This window comes from Schistocerca americana, chromosome 11 (genome assembly GCF_021461395.2).
Source record: "Schistocerca americana isolate TAMUIC-IGC-003095 chromosome 11, iqSchAmer2.1, whole genome shotgun sequence".
NCBI lineage: Eukaryota > Metazoa > Arthropoda > Insecta > Orthoptera > Acrididae > Schistocerca > Schistocerca americana.
Window position 1 is genome coordinate 204,733,248 of NC_060129.1, and position 23,630 is coordinate 204,756,877.

The 23,630-nt window shown below is 39.9% G+C and overlaps 1 protein-coding gene and 1 non-coding gene across 2 annotated transcripts in view; one reads left to right on the forward strand and one right to left on the reverse strand.

The window, feature by feature from the left end:
• LOC124553563 (neuralized-like protein 4) overlaps positions 1 to 4,770 on the reverse strand; it is a 282,401-nt gene extending 277,631 nt beyond the window's left edge. Inside the window, exon 1 of the mRNA XM_047127409.1 lies at positions 4,584 to 4,770. Coding sequence (XP_046983365.1) covers positions 4,584 to 4,742 — 159 coding nt within the window. The 5' untranslated portion in view covers positions 4,743 to 4,770. The remainder of the gene's footprint in view (positions 1 to 4,583) is intronic.
• A 2,462-nt stretch (positions 4,771 to 7,232) lies between these two features.
• Trnaa-cgc lies at positions 7,233 to 7,305 on the forward strand. The gene has a single exon. It is a non-coding gene; the product is annotated as a tRNA-Ala (tRNA).
• The last annotated feature ends 16,325 nt before the right edge of the window (positions 7,306 to 23,630 follow it).

Sequence of the window (23,630 nt, forward strand, 5' to 3'; positions counted from 1 at the left end):
ATAAAGTTGATTAAGGTGAGTAGGTAGGATGTCATAGGTTTGGAATCAGGTGTGCATTGACTGAGGGAATGTTCAGCAGCAGACAGATAATGTACATGGGGGATGTTGGTATGGTGGGAGGTGGCATCAATGCTGACAATCGAGTGGGGCGGGCACGGATTTCAGACAATCTAGGAAATGCTCGGTACTTCGATGTAGGGGGGGGAGTGTTTGTACTACGGGTTGCACGTGTTGACCACCACATGCACCACCTGGATTCTTCCCCCAGACACGAGTTTCTCAGAACTCCGCAGGTGGGAAGTAGAACTACAACGCGTCCTTGGTTCTCACCACCCATCTGACCTTAATTTATGTTAATTTCTTCTATCTCAGCTTTTCGTCACTGTAATTACTCTTTGCTTCACTCCGCTTTAATTTTATACATCTTTCGTTTCGTTTCCATGTATTTTTCACCACCTCCTTCCCACCTCTGTTACATGCAATGCACTTAGCTTTTCACTCTTATTTACTCGTGCACGATGTTTTAGTAGTAATCTCTGTCTTGCATATTACCCTGCTTCCACCTTTAAGCTCTCACGTTTTCACATCTCGTCCGATGCAGTCCCCGACAATCAGTCTTTCCTTCTCATCCTGTATGTTAAGTCTCTCCCGACCTGTAATTCAGGGCGACTTTACCGGAATCTATCCCTTTCCCTAGACCTCTCCAGTCCTTTTCCTTCACCCTTCTTCCTTCCCCTTCAACCTTTCTGCCTTAAGAAGGGGTCACTGGCCCCAAAAGCTTGCCAATCACAACAGTCTTTTATGTGTGTGTTCTGCTGCCACTTGGTGAGTAGATTTTTTACTTGTCCATTTAAATAATTTCATCAATAATTGGTTGTTTTTGTTGTTGTACTCTCAGGTTTCTGCCTAACTGTCACCTCTGAAATCTTGAGGTTCTGAAAGTACCTCAAAGTTTTTGAAACAAACACCAGGTTACACTTCAGATCAGTCTGTCACGACAGCCAATTTTCCTCCAGTCACATTTGTTGCCTTCACCAACTGGCAACAATACTAACACTGTAATATAAAACATTATAACTAGAAATCCTGTCACATTCTGAGAAAAATACAACACAGGAAAATAACATGAAAACCAGTAACCAACCTTAAAACCGTAATAGCCACGTCAATAGTCATCAATCGCGCACTCTCCACTAGACTAATCGATTTGTATATTCAGCTGAAGTAAGTCATCAGATTCATTAATTCTCATTGCCTACGAACAACGATAAAGAATTGTTAACAGCAGCATGCAGCAAAAGAGCTGCAGTACACCTTAATTACAGTTTAGCTGAGGATATAACCATAAATTTGGAAAGCAGTGTGTAAAGAAATGTACTGTCACGATTGGCAGTTTTCGCAACTCAGAATCTAACTGTTGCCTTTCAACCTCACTCAGGCCTCGCATTAGACTGCAGATCATACTTTCACAAGAACCTAAATAAAAATATGTATGTGTTGTGGAAGGAAACAATAGCACAACGAATTTGTCTAGAGAAACTCTAGAAGGCCTACACAAAAACTCACAATATCAATAAATGTTCCCTCACCGCAAATGCAAAACTCAGTACAAGGCTGTTACGAAACCAGCTGCCCTGTATGAGAGCAAAACTCACATACGTCACATGACAAGAGACATGGAAAACACTTGTTATGGAAAACTGTTGTTTTGGAAATAGAAGTTCTACAGCCATGCTTTTACTGTTTTTAATTTATTTATATTTAATTTCTTTGTGACTAGTTTCGGGTTCACAGACCTAGTCTCAAGCACTCATTTTGGCACCACCAATGGTGACATTGTGTCAGGCCATCCTAATTTAGGTCTTCCTAAATCATTTCAGGCAAATGATGACTAACCACATGTGTTATGCACATGAAGTATGTGTGTGTGTGTGTGTGTGTGTGTGTGTGTGTGTGTGTGTGTGTGTGTGTTTGCACGCACACAGAAAACTGATTATAATTAATAATAATACACTGCCAAGCCAGAAAACTTATAGGCATAAAAAATGTTGGTCACCCATCAGAAAAGAATCGTCAGCAAAATCCTAGTGTGCAGTAAAATACAAGATGGCTAAACACTGCACAGCACGTAAGAGACTGGAAACATATCACGTCAACTTTAAGATTACATCAAGAGAATCCCAGACACCCAACAAACTAAAATATTGGAGTACAAAGAAAGCATTAAGAACATGACATAGCTCGCCAATCTCAGAAAAGACCAGAAGGACACTGCCATAACAGACTCTGATATACAAGACACACAAACATTCAACCACAGCATGGAAAGTGAGCCAAGAAATTCAAGACAGGAACAAATTGGTCAGAAAAAGTAATAAAGTAAGAAGTGTGGCACCTGATGAAAACTTATGTCAAGTAGGCACTTTGCAAGGTTCTCTTGAGGTCTATATGTGTGTGATCATCATCATCATCATCATCATCATCACGTTCACTTCACGAGTATGCTGCACAGATGGTTCCGGAAACCAAATTCTAGGCAGATGATTTTGCTGCATTCTTTCTAAATGGTTACAACAGCCGACAATTTTTTAATTTTACTTTCCAATTCAAAAATCTGTTGCTCGTCCTATTTCTGTGTTTCGTCTTTTGTAGGCCAGCATGAAGTCTTCAATGAACCTGAGATATTTCAACTCAACTGACTTAATTTTCCGTCTCATTTTCTTTGAGAGTATGCATGTGTCACTTTCATGTAATATGGTACTATCGGAACTGTCACTGTTTTATAAAGTTTCAGTTTTCTGTTTCAGTGTTCTACAAATTGTTCCACATATAAGTTTAGATTTGCAAAGTTTTGTTTGCAAATGGCAATAACGTGGGGATATTTCACACCCAAGATAGCTTAAGATGGATACCTAGTCCAATATTTTACCACTGGTTCCAGTTTTTGGTTTTGTCATGTTTTTCACCAGAAATGCTATTTTTCAATTATGTAGAGGTATTTTCAGTCCATACCCTTCTACTACATTTCTTAAGCTGTGTAGCCTCCTTTGTAAATTATCTCCATCTATTGTGCAATAACAACATTGTCTGCATTTAAGATATTACTTAATCTATACTGTGGTGAGAGCATTATACCACACACAAAGTTTGTTCCCAGCTTACTATGAACTCATCCACATAGATATTAAAAACTGCTGGGAAGGGAAATAAACAGCAATAAATGTCACAGGTCAAATTAGAATGGCAATACTGCAATGTTCTATCCAAACCAAAGCACAACCTACTGGCTGGCAAATTGTATGTGAGAAACAATTGGATTCACAGATGCAGCAGGAATACTTCACAAATGGGTTATGCAACTGTGAACATACAATACTTGCAGAACTGGCCAGGATGAATTCAAAGGCTGACAAATACATTTTTATTTCTTTTACATTAGAAGATACTTTAACTCACACTGATGTATATTCCTAGAACTGGGCCTAAATGAGAACTCTACTGAAAAGACAAACTAATCTGACAGACAAAACAGTTTTACATTTGTGACTCAAATGGGTGCCTTATCTTATGCATCTATTTATCTTATTAGAAGTGTAATTTGCAGCTGTGCTGTCACAAAGATTGTGACTACGTGTTGGAAAAAGGGCAGGAATTATGCTGTACAAAAAACCTAAAATAAAAACTAAACGTTTATTCTCTTTTGATAGCCCTTGTCAAAAAAATAAATAAATAAAACTGCTACGTCGATAATCTCTCTAATTTTCACTAACGGATGTCTGAACAAAATATACGTTTCATAGTTTGTATATGTGAGTGGCAATGAGGTGAAAACATTGTTAATGAAATAAGTCTTTCTTGATAATTGGAATAACAAACATTTCAATTAGTTTCGAAGTTATATAAACCATTATTTGTACATAGCAGTAATAGTTTGTACGATGCTAAATCGTACAGCTGCTGAAGTTTTTATTGCGCGGAAATGCACTGGATGTTTTACGTTCTAGGGCTCTGCTGCCGTATACACTGTCACGAAAATTTTTATGTGATGGACAGTACCGAAACGACAGATACCATGTCACACAAATGAATGTGCAATAGGATGGAATGCATTCTGCACAACGAATAAGTTTAATAAATTATACAAATCACTGCGAGTCTTGGGTGAAAAACTGCTGCGTAACACAAAAGTAGGTAACATCTAAGTATTCTTATTGTTCAAGATGTAATGTTTACTTATTTGCATGTTTATTGAATCATAAATGCGACTTCTCGATATGATGTTCAACGAGTCAGTTTTACAGTTTCGTTCTCAATGACATACATGGCAAGATGTTGACAATTTACATAAATTTGCATTAGTATTGATTTTCTGTACACATCGCAAAAGCCAACAAAGAAATAAACGCACAGCACCGATTGGCAAGTGAACATTGAACAAAACAAACCAGTAAAACCGGCCCGTCAGAAGAACTACATGATTTTTTTTTAAAATGTATGAGGTTTTATGGGCAGAATAAGCTACTGCAGCAGAAACGACATTATTAAAAAGCCATAAAAATTGGTTTTCACAATGCTCAACAGACCTTCTTATCAATGCGAACTTGAAAAAGCTGATTGTCTGCAAGAGGCTGACTGCTCAGCACCAACCCGTTATTAAACTCTGAAAAGTTTCTGACTGCTGTTCTATTACTATTTATCAGCGTCACTCTATCGCCGCACCGGCTATGGAACGCTACAGCCATGCTTACTCTGATCTGTCAACACACAAACTCCTACGCGGCGGCCATTTTATGCCGGCCTGAATGCTCGCTCGTGATTTGCTGGACTATTTTGCTCGAGTTTGGTCGATATCAAACTGCGTACTGCAGATAGTGACAAATGAATCCTGCGTTGTCACAGTCACACAGTGGTAAAATGACCTTTGAAAGTTGTCGTTATTGCTCATTTCTCCTGTTTCGTCAACACAAATAAAACTCTTGGACGACAGATAAAGCGGAATTCGTACTAGTGCTGCTACAGTTTTAACAATTTTTAGATTCTGCTTTAGCTTTGAAAGTTAAAGTGCTGTATGTAGTTTGATGTGCTACTGCAATGAGAACCGAGAGGTAATCTGCGAAGAGTTCGTCACGGTGCATTAATCACATTTGGAAGTACACAGAAACTATCACCAACATTTTGGACATTGTGAGGTATAATACGTATCTCTTTACAATGATTCATCTAGCTACCGACAAAAATGGTAGGGTACTTACATGACGATCTTACAGCTGCATAAGGGTGAATTTAGAATGAACTCTGCACTTCACAGCCAATATAGTAAAAATAGACGCATATAAACTGCGCAGCCCAATCTAGAGCCCAGAATGAAGTTATATATTCTGATGCAAAAATCAGGGATAAAACTATCAACCACAATGTTAGAATGCCTCGAGAGAAAAATGAACATATTGTCGATTACGAAATCATTTCGGTTCCTAAGGAGAAGAAAAGAACGGGAGAACTATGACAACTAGCAAAAACGACTATATTGCTTTTATTAGTTACGGATGTAGAACATTGCAACTGGTTGTTTGATTAGTTATGGATGTGGAACACTGCAACTGGTTGTAACGATTTCTGACTATGAGCTCACAATATCAAAGCCATAACAGAATCAGAATCGAAAACCAGGATAGACGCTTTCACTTAACCTAGAAAGGGTAACTGAATTGCCGGATACCATCACAACATACGCGATAACTGTATGAGAAACATTATACTGCCAACTCACACCTACAATTTATACTACCAAGTAACACATGAAAAAGCTCGCATATAACATGAGAAGGCTATTAAACCAGAATTTACAAAACATAAAATGTATGAAAATAACCAGGATCTCACCACACAAAGTAAGCAGCTTCAGCGTGAGAAGTTGAAACTGGAAAGAAACAGTAGGCTAACAATATTAGAAACTACCATCCACATAACAAAATCCAACCCAGCCTAAAATAACCTCACAACATGCATCAAGCACAACTGACCACACCAGTGCCTGACACAGAAAAAAACAGCATTCGTATACTTGACATGATTAAAAAAGTATAGGCTAACTAAGTATAGGAGCTATATGTACTGTAAAGAGATATGTTTATTTTATAAGAAATGTTGTAGAAATATATTTATTTATTTATTTATTACTTGTCATTAGCCAACATTTGTTGAAATAGACAGTTTTGACATTACATTTGATAGTGAATCTAAAATTGGGAAACTATACACATTCAGATTACATCACATGAGGATAAAGAGTTATTCTCTACATTATAATTCCTTAATGTCATAGTTACTCTCTACTACATTCCAATTCCTTGACATCATAGGTACTCTCACTCTCTACTACATTCTAATTCCTTTACATCATAGATACACTTATCAGCTAACAATTTGCGCAGCTGCTTCTTGAAGGCATCACCTTGTAGGTCTTTCAGTGATTGTGGTAACTTGTTATATAATTTTAATCCTGTTTGCTGAAAGCTACTTTGGACCTTAGATAGCCTAGTAAAGTCTACATCAAGATTGTTTTTATATCTGGTATCATGCGAATGAACATCTGTTCTGGATGGTAAGGTATTTATTTGTTTTTTTATGGAAAGAAGACACGTTTTTATATACAGAGAAGGTAATGTTCAGATGTTAAGTTCCTTAAAGTGCTTTCGACATGATTCTTGGCTTTTAATACCTGTAATTGCTCTAATTGCTTTCTTCTGCCACATGAACGCTGTCTGAGCACCAGTTGAGTTGCCCCATAATTTTATTCCGTACTGTAAGTGAGATTCAAAGAAGGCATAATAAGAAGATAAAAGTTGTTTTCTGCTAACTAATGTTTTTAGTTTCCTTAACAAAAAGACTACTCTAAATACTCTGGTACATAACAGTCCCGCGTGGGTGTTCCATGTTAATTTTTGGTCCAGGTGGATTCCTAGAAGTCTTACAGAGTCAGACTCATTTAATTTTCCCTGTAGATTGTGCAAGAACAAATACATAGTTTCAGTCTTGCTACTGTTGAGTATCAGCTTGTTACTGTGGAGCCATATGGTAGACTTTTCAAGCATTACTTTTGTTTGTTTCTTCACTTCCTCCAATTTGTTATATGAGGTAATCAGGGTTGTGTCGTCAGCATATATTATTGACTTGTAAAGCATGAAAGTAGGCAAATCATTCATGTATACCAGGAAGAGAAAAAACGACCGAGCGAGGTGGTGCAGTGGTTAGCACACTGGACTCGCATTCGGGAGGACGACGGTTCAATCCCGTCTCCGGCCATCCTGATTTAGGTTTTCCGCGATTTCCCTAAATCACTTCAGGCAAATGCCGGGATGGTTCCTTTGAAAGGGCACGGCCGATTTCCTTCCCCCATCCTTCCCTCACCCGAGCTTGCGCTCCATCTCTAATGACCTTGTTGTCGACGGGACGTTAAACACTAATATCCATCCATCCTTTCAGGAAGAGAAAAGGTCCAAGCACTGAACCTTGCGGCACGCCTCTTACAACTGTTAGGGCATTTGATTGCTGGCTATTTACTATAGCTACCTGAGTTCTGTTTGTCAGGTATGATCTGATTAATGCGAGTTCGTTATTTTTTACACCATAGCACTCTAGTTTATTTATTAGTATTTCATGGGATACAGTATCAAATGCTTTACTCAGATCTAGTAGTACAGCACAAGTGATGGGATTGTTCTCAAAGCCATCAAGTATGTCTGTCACAAGAGTTTCTACTGCATTTATTGTAGACAATCCTGACCTAAAACCAAAGAGCGAGGAGAAAAAAAGATTTTGTTCAGCAAAGTAGTTGCAAAGTTGTGTTTTAATGCAGCATTCTATTATCTTGGGTAATATAGGTATGAGAGATATTGGGCAGTAACTTTCAGGTTTGTTTTTTTCTTCTTTTTCATAGATTGGGATAACAATAGTAGCCTTCAGGACCTCAGGAAATTTTCCAGCTGTAAAAGTACTATTGATCAGAAAGGTAAGAGGGGCAACAATAATGTCAATTATTTGTTTCAAGATGGTGTTGGAGATGCCATAGAGATCTTCACTGTATGAGCCATGTAGGTTTGTGACAACTTTGTATACAGTTTGGCAGGTCACCTGTTTCCATTTAAAGGATAAGTTATTTAGGTCAGGAATGTTGTAGGTAAAACTTTCAGAAGTTGCATCATCTGGTGCAGAGGTAGCAGTAGCTTCGAACTTAGTACTGTTAACAAAAATTTCATTTAATTTTTCTGGCACTATTGGAATTTCTTGTCTGTTTTTATGCTTCCCTGCTATTTTGTTTATAACCTGCCAGGATGACATCCATGCAATGTATATTGTTCTACAGATGAATCAATTAATCAATCAATCCACATAGCTCAATGATCTTACCGCTCATCCCGTCACCATTCCCGCCTATTCAAAATCTCTAACATACAAACCCAAATTCTATTTACTCTCACTGTCCTGAAGAAGTTCATGGAAACTGCAATGATTTTCTTTGACATTGGGTCCACAGCCCCTTTACTCTTTGAACAACTTCATGATGAATCCAAAAGTTAACATTTATTTTTATTTATGTATTTCATGCTATTGTCCAGATTCTGACTTAGGCCATTGTCAAGTCCCCTATTAATTTTTTTTAGTAAAATATTATTAGGTGCTCAGTACATATTGTAAATACTGAAGATCTAGTGTAGTGAAGTTTTAATATTGTTATATGAAAACCTTTTCCCCATATGCACAATGGGCCTTACTGACGTGAAGCAACGTGGATGCCTCAATGAAGCAGAGGGCTATACTACTGGTGCAACCACAATGGAGCAATATCTGTGTAGAGGCCACACAAAACTGTCATTCCTGAAGAGGGGCAGCCTATTCCGTACTTTCACAACCAACAGTGTGGATAACTGAACGATTGTAATGGGATGGAACCACCGAGGTATAAAGAAAATTCTAAAGAAACTGGGATTACTACATAATAGATGTAAAATGAAGTATAGGGCTGTCAAGAGAGCAATGCATGACCCCTTCAAAGACTACCATAGCAGAATATAGTCAAATGATATTTTGCAAAAACCAAAGAAATTCTGGTCATTTGTACAGGCTGTCAACAGCACCAAGGTTAGTGTCCAGTGCCTAGTGAATGAGACTGGAACTGAAATTGACAGTAACAGAGCAAAAGATGTAATGCTTAACTCCACTTTCAAATGTTCCTTTACAGAGGAAAACCCAGGTGAATTGCCCCAGTTTAATCCTCATGCCACTGTAATGATGAATGAAAAGTATTAGTGTCAGTGGTGTTGAGAAACAGCTAAAATAATTGAAATTGAACAAAGCTCCAGAGTACAGTAAAATTCTTGTCAGATTCTATAGTGAATTTGCAACTGAGTTAGTCCCTCTTCTAACTGTGCCCAGTTCTTTGAAAAAAGCACAGGCCACACCCGTCTACAAGAAGGGTAGTAGAAGTGATCCACAAAACTACTTTACGATATCCTTGACATCGATTTGTTGTAGAATATTAGAACAGCTTCTGAGGTCAAACGTAATGATGTATCGCGAACAGAATGACCTCTTCAGTGGCAGTCAGCACAGATTCCGAAAATATTGGTCATGTTAAACACAACTCACACTTTTCTCACATGACATACTGAAAGTTTTGTGCCAAGCAAGTCAGGTAGAGATGATTTCTGACAAGCATTTGACTCACTACCACACCTACTTATTGTCAAAGGATTGATCACATGGGGTATCAAGTGAAATTTGTGACAGAACTTTTTAGTAGGGAGGAAGCAGCACGCTATCTAAGACGGAGAGCCATCATGAGATGTAGAAGTAACTTCAGGTGTATCAAAAGGAAGTGTGTTTGGACCCATACTGTACATGTTGTATATTAATGACCTTGTAGACAATATTAAAAGTAATCTCAGACTTTTTGCAGATGATGCAGTTATCTATAATGATGTACTGTCTGAAAGCTACAGTATCAATATTCAGTCAAATATTGATAAGATTTCAAAGTGGTGCAAAAATTGGCAACTTGCTTTAAGTGTTTAGAAATGTCAAATTGTGCATTTCACAAAACAAAAAACATAGTACCCTTTGACTATAATATCAATGTACCAGTTGGAATAAACCAACTCATATAAATACCTGGGTGTGAAACTATGTAGGGATATGAAACGGAATGATCATACAGGTTCAGTCACGGCTAAAACAGACGGTAGACTTCGGTTCATTCGTAGAATACTGCAGAAGTGCAATCAGTCGACAAAGTTGAGATTGCTTACAAATCACTCATGCGACACACCCTAGAATATTGCTCAGGTGTGTGGGACCCATACCAGACAGGTATAACCGGGAAATTGCAATTGAAGTTATGAGTCCAATTAAACTGTGCCTCAGAACATTCCTGACGTGTACTCTTCATCCTGCAGCATTTCTTCATCTCCAAGCTTCCTCTTCGCATTCCTTTTAGCACTTCTTGCTTCTTTGGTAACTTGAAGATTGAATCTTTCTGCTTTGTGCACCCATTGTCTGTCACATACAAGCAATTGATCTTCCATGTTAGAGCTACATTTTATGCCTAAATTTCTCAGGACTTCCAACATTATTGAAACATATTACTGCATCTAGGACACCAACTTTTAATATATTTAGTCCTACAAAAACATTCTTGGATAATCTTTCCCATATACAATGGCTGAAACTTTCATTTGTATTCTGAGTGCCTCCATGAGACATTTACTAAGCAAAACAGGGTCACTCAGGCCTCTAAAAATGGGTTTTATTTGATTCATAACAGGCTCATGAAGAGAATGTTTTTGACGGTATATTTTACCACTTTCTTTTGCTTTTTGGTAACCACTCCTTTAGGGCAAAGTATGTGAACAGTATGGTCATCTGCGAACAACTGATCAGAGTAGGTGACCCATGCAGCTTTTCTCATTGCCGTAACATCATCCAGAGGTGGAGTTCATCTAATGACCAGTCCATAAGAACTCTGAAGAAGGTCTATTTCAGTTTCTGTCAATCTGCCACGGCCAGACAGAGATTTTCCATCAGATAGCAACTTTCCTTTCACTTCTCTTCGTAGCTTCCTCAGTCTAGCACCCTTCCTCTTTTGCATATGTCCACAACACTCCAGTTTTGTTACCGAGGTATCACCATAAACATTGTACTCATTAATTTTATTGAAAGCTTTAGAGTCCCCATCGCTGAGTTACTTCGTGTATCTAACGTTATAAACGGGCCCCAACGTCTGAAATATTTTTAGAGCTCTATCACACTCCATACTTCCACTCTAACCATCATAATTCTTAGAATTCAGTAGGTCCTTCAGTGTTACCATGGCAGGTGTGACAGTACTTAGGTAAGCACTCAGCAACGACAACTTTTCCATTCTCCAGAGAAGTAACACTTACAACACCATTCAAGGAATGATGTCCTCAATCGATCAATATCCAATAGCCAGAGGCAGAAGGTGACACTAGGTGGCTATAAATACTCTGCAGATTGTGAATGGAATTTTACCCAGAGTCAATTCTCAGAGGAAAACACTTTACCTACCTCATTAATGCAAGCCCCCCCCCCCCCCCCCCGCCCCCCACACACACACACCTCATGCAAAGAATCTTTTAGCTTTGTTTCCTAACAGATTAATAATCAGTGAAAATAAAGTTCATTGTAACCACTTAGAGTCCCCAAGACTCGTGTGAAAACTCCACCTGATGACAAATAAAGATGGAAATTATTCTACGAGTTTTCACATACCTCCAAGAGACTTTCAATTTCACAAATTGTTTGCTGCATGGGGTCTAATATTTTAATTTTGAAAAGGCTAGATTACAACTCACCACATGGAGGTGATATTGAGCCACAGATAGGCACAACGAAAAGAGTGCTACACGTGTGAGCTTTCAGGCAGAAAGCCTTGTTCGTGGCCAGACATAGTGCTCATTTGTGAGAGAGTTGTGGTTGCACAAATATGTGTGCGTAATTTCCTCGTTAGAAGAAGGCCTCTCAGCCGCAAGGTCACATGTATAGCAGTATTTTTGTTGTACCTTTCAGCGACTCAACAGCTCATCTATGTTATCAATCTATCCTTTTCTTAATATCACTGTTATTCCATCCACGATTTTCCATTGATTTCAATTTTGAAAATACTTTCACACTGCTTTGCAGAGCACTGAAAGTCAACACTAGTTCACAACTCTGGCAATGACAGGTACTGTGAAGGATATAGGCAGCACATTACGAAATAGTCAGATTTTAGTAATGGGTGAGAGCTGGGATCATACATTATGTACTTTTACTGAAGCAATGCAGCACCATTTGTAAGGTGTACATCACTACATAACATTGCTAGTATGACAGTTTCATTAATAAATACTTACCAGTCTTCACAAGCGATGAGCTTTTAATAATATCACTTCATGTTTCCTGTTGGTAATTACTTATTATGTAAAATGGGTAAAGTATCAACAAGATACAAATTCTGTAAAAATATACCTTTATTGTCTCAGTAATATTCTTATAACTACTACAGATATCTGAATAAAACAAATGCAGGAATAAGTTGTATGTGTATAATCAACTGGCTTTGGTAGAACGATACACTCAACAATTTATTAAACGCAAAATTTGATGGTTAGGAATGATTTCAGTCTTGACTATTGTAGAGGATTAAAAGTGGTTACTACAATGTGTTTATTAAATTGGAATACAAGGGTTGACTGTGAAGTAATGCCTCTGTAACTCTTCAATAGTTGGCAGCAGTGGTAAGCGGCAGGAACTGCCTTGTTCCATAGCCGCTTCTCTACAGCTCCAGTTGGTGGGAAGCCTTAGCATTGAACGGTTGTGTTCTTACAGTGTAAAGTATGGAACGTTGCACAGACGGTCGTCAGTGTGATTTAAGCAACGTGCAGAAGGTGTCAACCCCAAGGAGATTAATCAGACAATGAAAGCAGTTTACGGTGATTGTGTGGATGTGAGAACTGTGCGTCGTCGGGCGAGTACGTTTAATGATGTTGAGGCGGGAACACCTGACCTGCGTGACAAACAAAGAGTTGGATATCCTGTGACAGCAACCACCGAGTTTCACAAGCAAAATGTTGACAGATTGATTCAGGACAATCATCGTATCACTCAGAGAGAAATTTCAAGCACAATCGGCGTTTCACAAGAATGTGTGGGTCACATTATTGCTTTGCTTGGCTGTCAGAAGGTCTGTGCACGATGGGCGCCCTGGATGCTGACTCCTGAAATGAAAGTGCACCGACTTGAAATTTGCCAGGAACTGCTCTCGCATATGAGAATGAAGGTGACGCCTTTCTCCATTTAATTGTGACAGGAGATGAAACGTGGGTACGCCATTGCGACCTGGAGACGAAAAGTCAGTCTATGGAATTTCGACACGAGACTCACCCCAACAAAAGATATTCGAGATGCAGCCCTCAGCTAGAAAAATCGTGGCCACAGTGTTCTGGGCTGCAGATGGTGTTATCCGTGTCGATTTCCTCGATCGTGTAACAACAATAAATTCAGAGTGTTATCTCACAACACTGCGAACTATGAAATGACGGCTAACAAGGGTCCAAAAGGAAAAGGGAAATGTTTTCCTGCAGCATGACAATGCGAAACCACACACTTCACGCCACCACAGCAGAACTTCAGAGACTGAATCTCACCACCGTACAGTATCCTCCATACAGTCCAGATTTAGCACCATCCCCAATAATGAAAGGTGATCTGCGGAGACATCATTATGCTTCTGATGAAGACGCTGAGAGAACCGTGAGACTGTGGTTGTGGAAACAGAGTGTCGATTTCTTCCGAGTCGGCTTTAGAAAACTTGTTCATCGTTGGCAGAAATGGATCCAATTGGCTGGTGATTATGTGGAAAAGTGAATATTGGTATTTAAAGACCACATTATAAGGATTATTTCTGTGTTTGACTTATTAAAATATTCCCATCCAAACCCAATTAACGAAGGTGGAGGCATTACTTTTCATTCAACCCTCATATTGAACTCTCAACAATTCAAGAAAACAAAAATATTTGTCCCACTGCATACAAAATTTAAATATTTCTCAAAAGCTTTTAAATTGGCTTTGAGCACTATGCGACTTAACTTCTGAGGTCATCAGTCGCTTAGAACTTAGAACTAATTAAACCTAACTAACCTAAAGACATCCCACATATCCATGCCCGAGGCAGGATTCGAACCTGCGATTGTAGCGGTCGCTCGGTTCCAGACTGTAGTGCCTAGAACTGCACGGCCACTCTGGCCGGCAAAACCTTTGAAACAAATGAGACAATTCAGTGTGATTACTTTTTAAGGGAGCCAAGTATTTTAATTGGTGAAACACAGATAATAGTGTGGTTGAAACAAATTACAATATCCATGATTACAATTATCTGAAAGTGAAAATCAGTATTTGCTTAGTAAAGGTCACACAAAACAACAAAGTATCAGGCAAATGCAAAAAATTAAAAAAAAGAATGTACTGTGTAGATTAAAATTGCATTCTACATTAGGTGTCAAAACGTAATAAAGTAGGATAGGGATATGACATCACATGGACATTACGTAAATCAAATCAAAAAACTGGGCGCCAAAATTACAGAAAATTGGGAATTGGATCTGCAAATATCATTGATCAAAAAATAAGAAATGAGTTATTACATTGACATTCATTCAGTTAGACTGAAACACATAGGCTACAAGCTCTAAGCTCTCACAGAGATCAGAGTAGATACATAATTTTTGTTACATATATACATACACAGTGAGGAGAACCTCATAGACGTAGACTACTGCAGAGAACAAACACATAATACATAGATGATTTCTTTTGGATTATCACAACAGCCTCAATAAACCTGAAGACCATTATTGCACCAGGTTGTATTTCAAACTACATTGAGGAATAGTGCAACTCCTGCAGTTGCACTCCAGTTTAACAGTTTCAGCTCTCCAGTCCAAAGAGAATAACACACAGCAGCAATGTCAGTAATGTAGCAGCGCTAAGCTACTTCCAGTGTGGCTAGTCAAACTTGGATAAAAAATTCCATGATTATTCCACGTGTGAGACTGATGATTGTGTCAGTATGCTGCTGATAAAATTATGGTAAGAGGGGGCAGAATTCCACAATAGTGGCTTTTCTTTCATCCCAGTTACACTATATACCAACTACAAGCAGTAGTTTAACAAGTTTTTAAACATTGATAATTTATATGGAATAATATTCATATAATTAACATACTTTGAAATATTAAGTGCTTTAAAATTTGCAAATTTATAAAATTCAATTTCAGTGCTGAACTAAAATGCAGAATTCCCTGGGATTTTATAAAGTTCCTGAAATTCCCTGACATTTTCCAGGTAAAATGTAATTCCCTGAGAATTCCGGGTTTTCCAGAAGGATCACCACACTGCACTTGTGAGCAGATTTGTGTACTTAAGAGCATTTCAAATGAGTGCTTCTAAGTGTGAAATTTGTGAAAACTAGTACAATTATTGCAAGATCCTGGGACAGCATATTTCCAAAATACATCCACAGCAGCTGAACGATAACTCATGTTGCAAATAATGAATCTTCACGTTACCAGTCCTATGTACTCGACAAGAATTATACTTGTAAAAGAAACTAAAATGCCACCAACGAAACACTCATGGCATAATGTGATAGAAATATTGAACTGTATGATGTGTGCATTTGGAGCTGATTCTAAAAAGGTGTGAAAGAGGAAATGGAATGTACTACATGACCCAAATTCGTCAAACACAGTGCCACTAAATTTGTTGATGAATATTACGGTATATTAATAATTTTTACTTATGGACCGTCTGACAGCAACTGAATAAAACACGATTTTAGTGCCATACGCATTTCGCCTTTATTTTCTGCAAGACATCATCAGTGGCAGGTTGTGTGGACAGTTTCTTACATATTACACTCCTGTTGCATTTTTGGTGTTGTTCTTCTTCTTATGAACGCCAATTTGCGGTTTTTTCCCCATTCCACAACACTATGCACTGAACGCTTGTTTTAAAGCGCTTTAAAACAAGCGTTCAGTGCATAGTGTTGTGGAATGGGGAAAAAAACCGCAAATTGGCGTTCATAAGAAGAAGAACAACACCAAAAATGCAACATAATATGTAGGAAATTGTCCACACAACCTGCCACTGATGATGCCTTGTAGAAAATAAAGGCGAAACGCGTATGGCACTAAAATTGTGTTTTATTCAGTTGCTGTCAGACGGTCCATAAGTAAAAATTATTAATATACCGTAATATTACACGCAACTGAGGAAGACAGGACTATAAAAGTTGTTGATGAATGTTCAATTTGTAAGTACGTTTGCCTTTGTTCAGTTTCTTACAATTTGGTTTCATACTCGTTGATTGGTTGGATTTAAAGAGGGGAAAAGAGACCAAGCTACGAGGTCATCAGTCCCTTGTTCCAAATGAAACAATGCCAAAAGTGTGAGAATGAAACAAACGAGACTGATAACTCAAAACGGAATGAAATAAAAAATCACAATAATGATGAAGGGCAACAAACAAGTAAATGGACAAAAGGGTACAAGAAAACTACAGAAACGCAAGAAAGGGGATGAAAATATTAAAGCAACAAAGCAGATTACCATGGCTGGCTGACTGTGAGAATAAAAAAAGGAGAAGCCAGCCACTCTGCAACACGTTAAAACCTCCATCCTAGAAGCACTAGGGTGAAGGACACAGAGGGACAAAGGACATTTGCTAAAACTTAGATCAAATGATAAAACCCACCCTCACGAATAAAACGTATAACTAAATCAGCCAATGAGGCGTTGTCAGATAAAATTAGTGGCAACGAGTCCAGCAACTCAGTGCACCAGAATGTGGACCACTGTCAACCGGGCACCACGCCGACACTCGGGTGGGTCTTCACGGTGCAGGAGGTAACCGTGGGTCACCAGAGCGTGGCCAATGGGGAGCCGGCAGAGGACAACTGACTCCCTGTGGGAAGCCCGCGTGGAAATCTTCCACACATTCGTAGTTTGTTGTGTGTACTGTTATGCCATTCTGTCTCCCAAAGCCGAAAAACCCTACGGCATAAGTCAGAATGCAGGTCAGGTTTCTGTGTAGCCTGTTTGGCCAGCCTGTCAGCAGACGTGTCCTGGGGTCCACACAAACACCACTGAACGATGCGACTGTTTCAGGACATAGATGGACTCCTAGATGGACGCTACCAAAGGATGGTGGGGGTAGCACTGGTCGATAGCTTGTAGGGTGCTTAAGGAGTCAGTGCACAGAAGAAACGATTCCCCAGGGCACGAACGGACATACTGAAGTGCACGAGAGATGGCCACCAGCTCTGCAATGTATACACAGCAGCCATAGGGCAAGGAATTCTGTTCAAAATGGCCTCTGTGGACGTAGGCAAAGCCAACACGGTCATCAGCCATCAAGCCGTCGGTGTAAATCACTTCATAGTCCCAGAACAAGTCAAGAATCGAGAGGAAGTGACAGCAGAGAGCGGCAGGAGTAACTGAGTCCTTAGCGTCGTGCAAAAGGTCCAGACGAATCTGCGGCCTAGGTGTACACTGTGGAGGTGTATGCAGACAGACCTGGATGGGACAGTGTTGAGACACGTGCAGGAATTTCACACATCTTCCTTATGTTGTAATGTAACAAACTAATTTTACTTTTCTGTAAAACGTTTGATACATTACGGTCCTGTTCAGTTCTAACTACTTGCAAACTTGTCTGTCTGTAACCTGACTGTAATGTGAAAATGGGCCCCCTTACACTTACAGCGAAGTGCTCATCTGATCTGCCCCTCCCCCTGCTATCCAGGTGTGGGGCATAGCTAGTGTTACCACAGCTACCAATTGGCGCAACAGATATGAGACTTTGTTTTGGTCACAAACAACCCACTCAGCACTTTATTTACACAGTTTAAAGCTGTGCCAACTCGGGGCTGGCCACAGTGCGGCAAAACCTCAACAGACCCCACATCCGGATCACCTTCCGTACTCTGCTCGAGTTTATAGAACTGTTGAAGTTAAACAAGTCCAAGGCTCTCTCTGTGTCTATGAACATTTGTTGGCGATTTGTGTAGAAGTTTTATCATTTGAAGGAATGTAAAACAGTTGTTGAAATTTGCAATCAGAAAAGATGAATGTAGAGTTGGCGAATTTTCAAGTGCATCTTCAGCTGTATTTACTTTTTGCTTTCGCTTGGCTAATTTATTTCGTCACCCCAATCAAATTCCTTGCATTTTATAGTGTTGCAAATGAGTCTGAGGTAATTAGTCCTAACCTATTTAACATTTAACCGGCACGCTGGGGTTATGTGCGGCACAGGGAATTTTGTGCCTTTCATTTAGTTTGAACGTTTGCCACAGTGCAGCACTGCCGTCTCAGTACCTCTCGGACAGAGTGGCTGTGTTTATAGTGGGAGAGTTGTGAGTACACTAATTTTTGTTTCAGTTGTGGCATTGCTGCCCCCTCGCGTGCAGCCAGCTAGGTGTGGGTTCTCCGCCATTATACCTTGTACCGTTTTCTCCAGTCCCGGTCCTCCACAGCTTACCGCAACGAACTAAATTCAGGAGATTCGTATACTGTAGGACCAGTTAAAGATTTCTTTGTACATCCATATTTAAATTGGATGAAGGTGGGACACAGCTGGTATATTTTTTTATTAAAAATGAAACTCCTCCAGCTGTACTTACGATTTTGTATTTACTGGGCTACTAGTTTCGCCGTTGCATCGACCCTCCACCTCCTTTCCCAACGCAACTTCCACCATCTACCCCTCCCGGATGATGAGCTTCGGCCTGACATCTACCCTTCCTACCAACTCTCACGCCACCTTCCCCCTGCCTCTTCCTCAGGGCTCCCTCTCCTCCCCCTCCCTTCTCCTGAGCGGCTTCCCCCTCCTACTCCCCCTCCCTCTCTTGCGCTCCTCTTCAGTGTCTCTGCACTCCCTCCTGATTTTTCTTCCCTCTTCATCTCCTGCCCCACCTGTCTCCTGCTGACGCCCCTACTCTCTCCGTCCCGCACCCTCCCCTGCTGTCCCTTGCTCTCCCCTCCTTTTACATCCTCTCTGACCTTTCTCTCAGCAGGTCCCACCTGACAGTTTTATTCTTCGTCGTGTGTGCTCCGAGTGGGTTTTAAGTGTGTTGTTCTGGAGTGTTTTTAATACTGTGGCTGACTTTTAACCTGTGCATGTCCATTTAGTGTCTTCTCTGTGTTTTAAGAATCGCCAACTGTATTTTTTAACTTTATGGTGACTTTTTTAACTGTCTCCCATGAACGTCTCCATATCAGTCTGTTGTTACCTCCATGTTCCCCTTTTTTATCGCCTTACGTATGTAACATTTTATTCTTATTTTACTTGTCGTGTCACTCGGCCGAAGAGCGGCGGACTGTGCCGCTGACAGCCCTCCGCTGCCCGTATGGGGCAGGGGAATGAAACCACAATAAAGAAAAAAAATTGCATCAACGCGATTTTAATGCTTATACACTTTGATGTGTGGCTCAGTAATAGAAGTCCGCGTTAAGACTGACACGTGCTCCACACGAATCGCAGACTTCTAGTACTCAGGCACACACAATTTATTTCATCGAAGTGTACGGGCCTGAAGATGGCGTCGAATCTAGTAGCCAAGGAAATATAAAATCTGAAGTACAGATGGAGGAGTTTCATTTTTAATAAAAAAAAAGTTAAAGATTTGGATTCTCGGCACTGTTTCCCAAATCAATTACATATCAACGTATGCTTCAGATTCAAATAGAGTAACACTACAGTAACGCACAAGCAACAAACAGGTAAAAACTCATGCAAGCTAAGGATGATTTTTTACACTTATGGGAATTGGAGATAATGATTATCGACTGGATGGGCAGGGAGGGAAATAATTAGGAGAGTGAAAATGATCTGGGCAACTCGGCAGTGTTTCCAACACTAAACGAGTACGCTGAATCCGACTGGTCCGAAAAAGAATGTTAGGTTCAAATGGCTCTGAGCACTATGGGACTTAACATCTGAGGTCATTAGTCCCCTAGAACTTAGAACTACTTAAACCTAACTAACCTAAGGACATCACACACATCCATGCCCGAGGCAGGATTCGAGCCTGCAACCGTAGCGGTCGCTCGGTTCCAGACTGCAGCGCCTAGAGCCGCACGGCCACCACGGCCGGCGAATGTTAGGAAGCACTACAATTACCAGTTATGACTTTTAGTAACGAGATATGCCGGTGGGCGTTACCTGCGAGAACTGTTCAGGAGCTGAAAGTTCGTCTGACAGCAATGGGGAGATGTACACTGAACTACTGCGTACAAGGATGATACATGGAGACACATTCAAGGCTGGACGTTAATTCAACGAATCGAATGAGCATTATCTTTACCGCATTCAAGTATACTGTCTGCCTCTACGACCGTTAGCACATGATACATAGCTACATTCGTGTCTAACGTTAAGGCAAGAATGCGTGTTCCCAGTCCTACCGAACTCCTCTCTCTGCGACATCGAATAACATTGCCGTAAGTAACGTTAGCAAAGGGGCTCGAGGCTCGATATAACGCCTCCGAGCCCATGGTGCATTTATATCGTTGCTTGCGAGGCTCGAGTCATCATCGAGCCGATCAAAAATTCTTTCGTTGCTTGCTTGTCTGTTTATTGCATTAGTCAATTAATATTACTACCGTTCATCAATATGTAGAATATGTTACTACAAAAATTGATGAATATGAAATATTTTCGCCCAAAATAATGTAGAGACATGGGCGCTTGTAGCAATTGTACTAGTGAAAGCTGCGTAAGTAGCTGATTTCGTGCAGGAGAGTTTTGTTATTTCTAAGATTTTCCTGTGCAGCTTGCAAATGCGAAATGGACAAGAAACATGCGAGAGGCTCCACACCGCACAAGTTGCTTGCCGTCGCCAAGAGATGGCAGACCGAAACGCTGTCTTGATAAATACGCCACAGCTCCAGCGCCGCAGATCGGTGTGCATCTCGACTCACTATGCTGCCAATTTCGGACGTTCTAGCAAAATAGCTACCTCGTGGGAGAACGAACAGGTGTGTTTTAAACCCTCAATTATGCAACCGGGTAGATTGGCAAAGTTTCACAAATGGGAAGATAGTATGAGACAGATTCTGTAAGAATTGAACGTTCACCTTTTGCGTGTTAAACAACACACGTACAGGGCTTCATAGTATATCCTGCAGCAGTCTCGAAATAAATTCTCGCACTTGCTGGAACTAGGTGCTAATCATTTTTAACTGTATGCGTCGGCTTTATGGACTCATTAGAACTTGAATTTCTAAAAGAGCATTACTCAACCGTAAACAGCTAGGCAAATTCATTAACATCTATCGAACGTAATTCCAGTTTATAAGTTTCTACGTTTAATCTACTTGCCCTTGCGTTTGGTGTAAGTTCGATTATTTTTGTTACATTTAGGTTGCAGATTCTTTGCGGCTTTTGGAAATGCGTATCTTGCATGTAGTATGCGTCGATATGCATTCTGGCGCCCCACCATTAGTCAGTGTATTCATACAGTATGCTTGTATGTTACACATAAGTGAGATATTTTGCGATCTTAATTCAAGATCATAGTGTGCATAAAAGTAGTGAAGATGGGAACGGTACTTCATCCATAAATTTCATTCAACTTTGTTATGTGAATCAGCATTTATTGTGTCAAAGTGAAAACTTCATGCGTCTCTTCACTTCTGCTACCACAGTGTCTGCATTTCTCAGATAAGTTTTCATATTTGTGTAGGTCTCTTTGTGACCTCTTAACTGAAACAACCTCTGACTCATAGCAGTATGTCTGAGCAGTGATTTTCATAATCACCAGCAGCAGTACTGTACAGATTACCTGATTCAACTAATCTTAGTTTGTTGCTGGTTACATATTTCACACTAAATATAATTTGTAGAAACGCAATTTTTCCATCTGCTGGCACTGCTGCAGCTGCAAGTTATAGAATGATAGCTATCAGAACGCCATGAGCGCATTTATAGTGACATGCACATACTAGGTAATTAATTTTTTGTCTACACCAAACGGGTTACTATGTCAAAAACATACCGAATGAGGCGGGGCAGTGAACAGCACACTGGAATCATTTCGACTACTCAGAGGGACAACGGTTCAAATCCGCGTTCGCCGTCCTGCTTTAGGTGTCCTATTATTCCCCAAATCACTTCAGCAGAATGGTGGGATGGTTCCTTTCAAAGTGTATGACCTTATTTCCTTCACCATCGTTTGCTAATCTGAGCTCCTGGTCCGTCTCTAACGACTTCATTGTTGACGAGATTTTTAACAGTGATCTCCTATGTCTAAATCATTATTTTGTTCAGGGTGATCAAAAAAGCCAGTATAAATTTGAAAACTGAATAAATCACATATTGACACACATCCTTGGAATGACATGGGGTTTTATTAGAACAGAAAAAAAGAAAAATACAAACGGTCAAAAAATGTCCAACAGATGGAGCTTCATCTGATCAGAATAGCAATAATTAGCATAACAAAGTAAGACAAAGCAAAGATGATGTTCTTTACAGGAAATTCTCAATATGTCCACCATCATTCCCCAATAATAGCTGTAGTCGAGGAATAATGTTGCGAACAGCACTGTAAAGTATGTCCGGAGTTACGGTGAGGCATTGGCGTCGGATGTTGTCTTTCAGCATCCCTAGAGATGTCGGTCGATCACGATAGACTTGCGACTTCACGTAACCCCAAAGCCAATAATCGCACGAACTGAGGTCTGGGGACCTGGGAGGCCAGGCATGACAAAAAGTGGCGGCTGAGCACATGATCATCACCAAACGACGCGCGCAAGAGATCTTTCACGTGTCTAGCAACACTTTTTTTGGTTCGAATAAAACCCCATGTTATTCCAAGCATGTGTGTCAATTTTTACCTCTCTATCTACATTATTCCGTGGTTTATTCAGTTTTCAAATTTATACTGACTTTTTGATCAGCCATTACATTTCAGAGAGATGGCAACACATGTCATGAAAGTGATGCTGTAGCAGCTTCGACCAACAGTGCTGCAGAGCCTGCAGAAGGAAATGACATGGAGCTTCTGTGTGAACCAGACTGAACAGTAGAACAGCTATTTTCAGCACAACCCACTTGGAATCAGGAGGACGTGCTACACTCAGGCCTTCGACATCAACAAAATGGAACGATACTGAAGTCGACTATTTTAGTGCAGTACAACTGCTTGCAGATACCCTGAAACAAAATGATAATGGTGATGTGGGCAGTTTTATCGACAATCTGACAACAGTTTTTGAAAGCAATTAGAAGACATAAAGCAAGACCACTGTAACGCATCAAACAGATTTTGAGTCAGTTACATGTGTGCATATTATTTAAACAAAAATTTGATTTCTGTCATGCAGATAAACTAAATCCTTGTTACCTCCTGTGTGTATTAATATGATGCTTGCCTGTCATCAGAATGACTACTGTCAGCAGCTGTAGTTACGTACCTCTATGCTACCAAATCACTTTAAGTCTGGTTATTCTGGAGACTGTGTGATAGGTTGTGCATAGAGTTGTGATATTTTATTTAACATTTATG